At 43.5% G+C, this 9,340-nt stretch overlaps 1 protein-coding gene across 1 annotated transcript; it reads right to left on the bottom strand.

Annotated features, from left to right (window-relative positions):
• Window positions 1-458: 458 nt before the first annotated feature.
• TNP1 (transition protein 1) lies at window positions 459-1,005 on the bottom strand. Its single transcript, XM_066233381.1, has 2 exons — window positions 867-1,005; window positions 459-665 (listed from the first exon to the last, which is right to left on the bottom strand). The coding sequence occupies exons 1-2, from the start codon at window positions 1,003-1,005 to the stop codon at window positions 637-639; spliced, it is 168 nt and encodes a 55-aa protein (XP_066089478.1). The 3' UTR covers window positions 459-636.
• Between the last annotated feature and the right edge of the window lie 8,335 nt (window positions 1,006-9,340).

The raw sequence follows: 9,340 nt of genomic DNA, 5'->3' as shown, positions 1-9,340 counted from the left end.
AATAGTATCAAATCTCACTGACGGCCTGCTAAACATTCCCAGAAGAGTGAGAAGCACCTCTGAATGTTCTCTACCTCTGGGCCATGCCTTTAGATTTAACTTAACACATGGTTTGATGGTCTTCCTTATGTTATAAGCCCCTTGGCAAAACCAGCTTGTATCTTTCACTCATCATTGGCACTCAAATGCATTTCTCCCTTTTAACTCCTCTCCCTCTCCGTGTTGAAGAGACAGCAGATTGAGACCAAGACCAAATATGGCAATGGTGCACGCCAGAATTAGGGCACATGGGGAGGGGGTAGTCAAGACAAATTACTTTGATATTTTCTAACTCATTTAATGGTTTCACACCAGCCGCTTCTTCTAAGTCTGCTTAGCTCAGAAGCTCTTATCAACCAAAGACCAAACTAAACATTTTTTGGTTTTCAAAAATTTTATTGAGATGTTGGGGAGGAATAGCCAGCATTGTACATTCCTCATTTTGATCACGATTGGTATTTTACCCACAGGATAGGTTCTGTTTTTCTCTGGCTTTGCTCTCACTTCAGAAGGTCTTTCTGTTGTCCCCCTTCTGCAGTCCTCTTGTTGCTGCCCAATGGTGCTTGAAGTCCACCAGGGCAGAGCCCACTAGTGGGGTCACACGTGGGAACGGTAATTGCGATTGGCTGTTGGGGAAGGACATGTTTGCAACAGGGACACCAGTTAGAACATGTACATCCATACTCTTTCTATCCAAATATAAATTTAAATGGAAATGAAAGTCTTAGGCTGATTTTACAGAATCTTAGGATTGCTAACTTCAAGAGGAAGGACTTTGGGGCAACAAGTTCCCCCATGGTTGACTGAACTACTCATCCCTCACTCACCATCATCGCTTCGTTTTCTACTCTTCATGCTGCCCTTCCGGTATTTTCTTTTGCTGCCACTTCTCTTGACTCCCTTGTGAGGAGATCTGTTCTTGCCCCTTCTCATGCCATGACTCTTTGATTTGCGGCTGGTCGACATGGTAATTCCTGCAAAAATGAGGAGCTTTGCAGGGCCGGGAGGCCTCGAGTCTGGGTATTTAAGGCCTGAGCCATTGTGATTGTAAAGGGGTGTGGCTTAGCTGGTGGGCGGGGCTCCATTGTGCTGTCACTAGCCTTTGTCACTCTTTGGTCATATATGAGAAATAAGGTGTCCCCTCTAATGTAGCTCAAGACTACCTTCAGTTTTGAGGTCCTTTTTAATGTTAAATGAAGCTTTCTAGACAGGTATTATTGAATAAATTCCAGCCTTGCTCTGGATTCTGGGGAGTGCAGGAGCCATTAACGTAGGTATTCAATAGTTGTTGAGTACCTATATATGCATGCCTGTTTAAGTGTCTCTACAAAATTGGGGAATAATAAATGAGTTTCTATACAGACCTGACTCTATGGTAATCCAACTTAATATACTCAAAACATAAACATTCCTTCTCTTTCCTCTAAATCAAGATTTTTCTGCCTCAGCTCTGCTGACATTATGGGCTGAGTAACTTTATGGAAATGTCATGTGCAATGTAGGAAGTTTGACAATATCCCTGGACTCTACCCGTTAGATGCCAGTGGAGTGCCCACAGCTGTGACAACGAAAAATGTTTCCAAATGTTACCTTGAGGGGAGGAGCAAAGTCAGCCTTGGCTGAGAACTATTGGCTCACTCATTAAAAACAACAACAAAGACAGCAAATATTTATTTATTTTTTTTTTCATTTTTCTGAAGCTGGAAACAGGGAGAGACAGCCAGACAGACTCCCGCATGCGCCCGACAGGGATCCACCTGGCACGCCCACCAGGGGCGACGCTCTGCCCACCAGGGGGCGATGCTCTGCACATCCTGGGCGTCGCCATGTTGCGACCAGAGCCACTCTAGCACCTGGGGCAGAGGCCACAGAGCCATCCCCAGCGCCCGGGCCATCTTTGCTCCAATGGAGCCTTGGCTGCGGGAGGGGAAGAGAGAGACAGAGAGGAAAGCGCGGCGGAGGGGTGGAGAAGCAAATGGGCGCTTCTCCTGTGTGCCCTGGCCGGGAATCGAACCCAGGTCCTCCGCACACTAGGCCGACGCTCTACCGCTGAGCCAACCGGCCAGGGCGACAGCAAATATTTATTGATGACAGAGTATGTGCCATGCACATAGGTGATAAGAAAATAGTAGTGGATAAAAACAGAACTAGACTCTGTGCTCATGGAGCTTCCAACCCAGCAGGGAAGAAAGCCAGTCATCTTATATTTACACAAATCAGTGAATAATTACTTCCCAACATGATGCAGGATGATGTTGGAAAATAGGCAGAGAACAGACAAGATTCAAGTACTTTGGGAAGTCATGGGAAAATATTTAAGAGGATAACATAAGATTAGGGGCCACTGGTCAAGGAATGAGTTAATTGGGAAGCAAAGTATAAATAAAGGAAGAGTTCTAATGGCAATAATAGAGGTTCAGGAGAAAGAAATATTTGATGTGGCTTAGGCCTGGCCAGGGAGATGGGATGAAGAGATATAGACAGAAGACAATGAGTTGATGGTAGATTGGATTTGGTTGGTGAGAGTCGAGGGTGTCAAATGTGTGGCCTTTGTGTCTGTCTAAGGCAGGTATCTGGATGTTGGTGCACTCACCGAGGTAAAGCTGAGGCATAGGGCATGGGGACAGTGACTATCATGCATTTTATTTTAGTCTAAGACATTTTGAGTTCAAAGTGCATTTGAAATTTCCAAATAAAAATACTGAATGATGGTTGGGTATATGGGTCTGCCGCTCAGAGTAGAAACCCGAGTCGAAGATATCTGCCATTCCCAACTTCCCTGAACATGGACTCATCGTCCTACCTTTTCTCCTTCCTTTTTCATGTCTCATATTAAGTTCTTTTGAAAAATAATTCAGTGGAGCCTACCTATTTCTTTTTTTGTCCCTTCTTCTCTCTCCCCTTCCATTATCCTGACTGAAGAATTAAACAGCCGGCAGGCGAGAGGTTCTTAGCAAAAGTCGGTTGAATAAAAGAGAGAATGTAGTTCAAGCCCCTGTATTTTTCTATGTCTATAGATAAAATGACAAATTGTGTTTTGATTTCTTTCAAGAGACACTTTTTATTTTTCTGTTTCCAGGCAGGTCTCTCTGGGGACATTCTCTTGGGGACTATTTTCACCCAGAGAGGGAAGATGTATGAATCAGGCTGCTGTCTTGACTCTTTGGATCTTGGGAACATTTCTATTTCAGCCTAGCTGTTCCTCCAACAAGCAAGTTTCACGGAAGCAGGAATTTAAAAATTGTGTTCACTGCTCTATATTAACAGTCCTGCAACAGAGTAAGAGCTTTAAAAAGATTTATAAAACATTTGTTGACTAAATAAATAAATAAGCCTATGTTTCTGGCTGTCCTATTCTTCCTCATTTTGTCCTACCTCTCCAAGGAAGAATTTCCTGACTTTTCAAGTTTTTACTGTTCTTTGAAATTTGTTCAAAGCCTCTTATAACTGTCCTCAAAGTGTGGACAGCCCACATCAATGGTGTAAAACCCTGTATTGTGCCCACATTGTGATGTCACGTGAATGAGTCTGATCTCAACAGGAGGCAGTGTGTCCTAGTTCTTCTGGTCCTGATGTGCCACACAAATCACCTCTCCAGGACTTTGTCTTATTTTGTAAATAAGTGAGTTGGGTTAAATAATTTTTGAGATCATATGACTTTTGTAGCAGGCTTCTTGTAGTTAGGGACTGTGTTTTTATTTCTAGTGCATTCCTCACAGGTTCATTCTAGCCCCTTTGGTGTTATGAGACATTGTATTGTACATCAAGTGGAAGCATTTCTAGGCAGGGCTGAGAACAAAGATACTGTCTCCATAACAAACCCTCTGGTGCTCTGCGCTGCCTCTCATGCCTGACTGGGCTGACTCTGCTGGTCTCTAGTTTGAGAGAAATTTTATGGATTGCCCTGGAGACAGGGTAATACTACTCACCCCCAGCTCTTTCTATCTTCCCCCAAAACCCACTGTACCAAGGAAAAGCTGAGATCACAGGGAAGAAGGCAGCCAGACCTGAGAACCAATGGGAAAACAAAAAAGCCCCTTTGCAGAGAGGGTTAAGGAGAAGTTCTGGATTCAGGCACCCCACCAGCAGCAGAAGCTCAGTGCTGGGGGCAGCGATTTGAAGGCCATTTGGGGTTGGGGCTAAGGCTGTGGAGTGTTTGGGTTGGCTTCTGTGTCAGACCTCCTGGCATGAGAACAGGACAAGGCTGAGCAATGGGTACCTCTGCCTGTTGTTGTTTCTTTTTCCATTTCTGCCCCAGTGTGGCCGGAACCAATAACAATTTAGATAGAACACAATGAGTTCACTCTTGACCTTCAGTGGGCCCAGAATTAACCTTTCCTTTTAGAACCTTCTGTTAATCCAGTCTGCTATCTCTTCAGCTTTTCTTCTGCTCTCTGATGTTCATTTATCTTTTTAAAATAATTTAAAATTTCCAAGTATAGTTGACATACAATATTATATTAGTTTTAGGTGCACACTGCAGTGATTAGACATTATATAACGGAGTGATTGTCCCGATAAACCTCATACCCATCTGGCACCATACATAGTTAAAAGAGTATTATTGACTATATTGCTTATGGCATGTTGAACATCCCCGTAACTATTCTTTAACTACCAATAGGTACTTCTTAATCCCTTCACCTTTTTCACTCAACCCCTAGACACTGCCCCCATCTGGCGACCGTCAAAATGTTCTCTGTACCTGGGAATCAGTTTCTGTTCTGCTTGTTTGTTTTTTAGATTCAATTGTTGATAGATATGTATCCATTGCCATTTTATTGTTCATTTAAAATATTTTTTCTTCTTTTTCTTTAAAAAGACCCTTCAACATTTCGTGTAATACTGGTTTGGTGGTGATGAACTCCTTTAGCTTTTTCTTGTCTGGGAAGCTTTACATATCCTTCTATTCTAAATGATAACTTTGTTGGGTAGAGTCATCTTGGTGGTAGGTCCTTGCTCTTCATCATTTTGAATGTTGATTGCCAGTCCCTTCTGGCCTGCAAAGTTTCTGTTGAGAAATTAGCTGACAGTCTTATGGGAGCTCCCTTCTAGGTAACTAACTGCTTTTCCCTTGCTGCTTTTAAGGTTCTCTTTCTGTCTTTAACTTTCTGAATTTTTATTATGATGTGTCTTGGTGTGGGCCTTTTGGGGTTCATTTTTGGGGGGACTCTGGGCTTCTTGGACTTATGTTTCTATTTCCTTCACCAGGTTAGAGAGAAGTTTTCTGCCATTATTTTTTTAAATAGGTTTTTAATTTCTTGCTCTCTCTCTTTTCCTCTGGCACCCCCGTGATGCAAATATTGGTATGCTTGATGTTGTCCTACTCTTTACGCTATCCTCATTATCATTATTTTAGTTTTTTTTTCTTTTTGCTATTCTGATTAGATGTTTTTTACTTTCTTATATTCCAAATTGATGTTTTGCTTCTCAGCTTCATCTACTCTATTGTTGATTCCTTATAAATTATTCTTGATTTTAGTTAGTGTGTCCTTCAATTCTGACTGGTTCTTTTTTTTATGGTTTCCATGTACTTTCTTATGCTGTTTAAGTTCTTTGTAAGTTCATCTACTCTTCCCCTAAGTTTGCTGATCACCCTTATAACCAGTGTTTTGAACTCTGCATTTAGTAGATCGCTTGTCACCATTTTGTTTAGTTCTTCTTCTGGAATTTTGTTCTGTTCTTTCATATGGGACATGTTTCTTTGTCGCTTCCTTCTGGCTTCCTCCCTGTGTCTGTTTCTATAAATTAGGTAAAGCTGCTACATCTCCTGGGCTTGGTATAGTGCCCTAATGTAGTAGGTGTTCTGTAAGGTCCAGTAGCTCTGCCTTTGTGTTAATCTGAGCTGTGTGCCTTCTCCCCTTCTTCCCCATGTGGGCTGTGTGCACCCTTCTGTTGTAGTTGAGCCTTGATTGATATTGACACATCAATGGGAGGGATTTACTCCCAGGTCAGTGGCTTCACAGACTGGTTGCGATCACTGTGAGAATCAGCTGTGCAGGGAGGGGCCCGCTCCACAGAGAGAGGGACTTACTTCCGTGGGCTTCGGTTCCCTGCTGAGCCTGCTTCTTGAGTATGTCACTTATCAAGGTGGTTGGATGGTGCTCCAATGCGGTCTGAAGATGTCCACCAGGTGCACCGGCTCTGAGTCTTCCCAGGAGGTGCAGGCCAGGTCAGGCACAGACCCTGTTCTTCCCAAGGTCACCCAGTATGACCTATCCAAGTGACCCGCAGAGAGCAGTGCTGCCGGGGCTGTGGTCACTTAGTGAGAGGTACAGGGCAGGTTGAGGCCAGATGCTGCTTGTTTGAAAGATGATCCAAGACAGGCTATTCCTATGGAAAAGCCATTTGAAAGAACTTGGGTGAGCCTGCAAGTTGGATGCAGCGGGGTCTCATGGCATCACCAGGGCAAGGCAAGGAGTGTTAGCCAAGTTGATGGAGTCTCAGATATGATTGCCCGCTTGTTGTTCTGTAGGAGGAAGGGCTTAGAAAAGGAACAGTGGCCGGGAAAACAAAGGCATTTCTTCCTGGGAGAAAGCTGCTCCTCCAGCTTTCATCCTGATGCCAGATATCTCAGTTTCTCCCCATATGTTCCTGGTGTCTTTCAAGTTGCTGCCCCAATGCTGAAGCTCAGAGCAAGTGAGTCTGAGTAAATCAATGTGTGGCCCTTTAAGAGGACAGCCTGGGATTCCAGCAGTTTTTCATCTCATTTAGCCACAGTCCTCGCTGGTTTTTACAACTAGAAGTTATAGAGGCTTCTCTTCTTGGCACTGGAACCCTGGGCTGGGGGACCTGGTATGGGGCTGAGACCCCTCTATCCTCAGGGGGATCTCTGCAGCTAAGATACCTCTCTGAATTTTTATCTGCCACACATGGTGTGAGACTAACCTGTTCAGCTTCTCCACCTCTCCTACCAGTCTCAATGTGGCTTCTTCTTTATATCCTTAGTTGTACGACTTCTGTTCAGATAGATTTCAGGTGGTTCTGAATGATGGTTTTCTTGCAGTCTAGTTGTATTTTAATGTGGTTGTGGGAGAATGAAAACACCACATTTTCCTGCACTACTATCTTGACTGGAAGCCTGTTTTCTTTTTAGATGAAGAGACAAAGACACAGAATGGCTACACGAACTATTTCAAATAACCCAGCACAAGAGTGACAATTACACCCAATAAACCTGTTTTTGTTTCTCTTTTTTTTAAATAATTTTTTAAAGACTTTATATTCATTTTAGAGAGGAGAGAGAGAGAGAGAGAAGGGGGAGAAGCACAAAGCATCAACTCCCATATGTGCCCTGACCAGGCAAGCCCAGGGATTCAAACCAGTGACCTCAGCATTCCAGGTTGATGCTTGATCCACTGTGTCACCACAGTGTTGTTGTTTCTCTTGACAAAAAGAAATAGGCATTTTCTGAGAACTATTAGGACATGGAGAGAGAACAGAATCCCTGGCCTCTTTAGAAGAAAGACTATCAGCTTTTTCTCTCTTAAGGATAACTGTAATCTTGTCTGGAGACAGGTAGATAAACAGAACGATGTCTTTCTCTCCTAGAATGACATTGCAGGGAACAGCTTGGAGACGGGCATTCCCACTGGCCACTGTCTTCGATTAGGAAAGGGCAGACTTCGGGCTCCCTGTTTCGGATCTCTAGTTGAGTCCCATCTTCGATTCATACTCACTCCATTAATTGTTCCGGGGAGTCCTTTGGATGTCTTCTTCCCAGGGCTAGATTTTCCCAGCAGGCTTGGAATCGGAGCTCATTACGGGTGAACATGGAAAAGTTGCTGACAGTCCTTACCCATGTCAATGACTCAGTCTGCATCTCTCTCTGAAACCTAAGTTCCTCCAGATGTTGACCTCAGCTGGATAATGGGGACCTTCTACCCTGTTCATATATGCACACCCTTGTCTTCTTTGTTCTTGCTGTTGCTGCTGCTTTTTCAGGCAGGCAAAGGGGGCTCAGTGTCAGACTGGAAAAAGAAAAAGTGACCTAAAGAGGGGTTTCCCCAAATGGCAGAAGTCTCTGAGGTCAGGACTCATCTGGTGTTTCTAGTAAAAAATAAAGAGAAATGAGAGCCCAAGGCCCAGGGGTGGTTTTCAAAGAAAAAGGAAGGCGGACCTCGATTCAGTTTGCCTCTTCCCATCTAGTTCTGGGAATCAAGAGAGCATCTTGGTTCTGAGAATGGCTTGGGTTCTATCTGAAGATTTGTTAGAGTTATTTCCCATTTTTCCCTCTAGTCGTCTTTCCCATTGGTTCTGATTGTATTCCAAAACAGTCTTTCCATAAACAATTCTTGTTTCTCAGGTTAAAGAGATCAGGTTGCTTAAAAGTGGAGGGACTCATCACAAGAGATGTGATCCTGGGTGTCCTCAGGAGCCATCTGGACCCCCTCTTTTGGAAGGCCAAGAAGCTTGTCTAAGGGCTGCTCAAATCCATGACCAGACCCAGGATTGCTTTTCCGTAAGCTGAAGACTTCCCATGACTCCATACTGCCTTCCCTACTTGACTTAAAAATAGATCCTTGACTCTCCATTCTATTTGTCTTTTCTGTCTTACACATGCTGCAAAGATCACAGTGAAGGAATCTAAATACCGAGGAGAGAAGGAGGACTGGGAAAACCTAATGAATTCTTAGAAACAGAGTGTGAACTTGGAGTTCCTCTGGATCAATTTACAATTCTCATTTGGAGAGAATTCAAGCTTTCATCAGTTTTTGTTGTTATTTTTAGACGTATGAAAAATTATTTAACTATTTCCATTTCTTTTGTCACCCCTAACAATAAGGCCACAGGGTACAGTTAATACACAAAGGAAATCTAAAATTTATGTTTCAGAAGTTCCAAAAGATGTTTTCACATTCACCACTCCTCTGTCCCCACTGACCTTAGTCCCCATCTATAACATGGTGAAGAGAAGCTGTTCCTTCCCGAAAAACACTGCAAACACAGTGTCCTGCAGTCACAAGACAAAAATAGGGCTGTATCCTAGAGTATTAGAAATGGGGTGTTACGGTAAGAAAATATCACACATATTCAATCATCTGGCCTCATGTGGTCTTCAGGAAAGACGTGTTTCAATTCATCTACCCACTGGAATGAGGAACTGTGAGTTGTGAGGGTTGCTAGAGAACAGTTCCATAACAAAGAGATCTGGGGGATGAAGGACAACATGGCCCGAGACAGAAATTTGGATCTCTAGATCAGATTTCCTAATTCCCAATTCAGGCTTCTTGTCATTGTGCCACAGGGTGCTACTGTTGAGATTTTTGGCCTCATTTTTTTCTCTGCTTCTCTCTCTCCC

This window comes from Saccopteryx bilineata, chromosome 5 (assembly GCF_036850765.1).
Source record: "Saccopteryx bilineata isolate mSacBil1 chromosome 5, mSacBil1_pri_phased_curated, whole genome shotgun sequence".
Lineage (NCBI taxonomy): Eukaryota > Metazoa > Chordata > Mammalia > Chiroptera > Emballonuridae > Saccopteryx > Saccopteryx bilineata.
The sequence above is the reverse complement of the archived record's forward strand: the minus strand, read 5'-3'. Positions and strand labels throughout refer to the sequence as shown.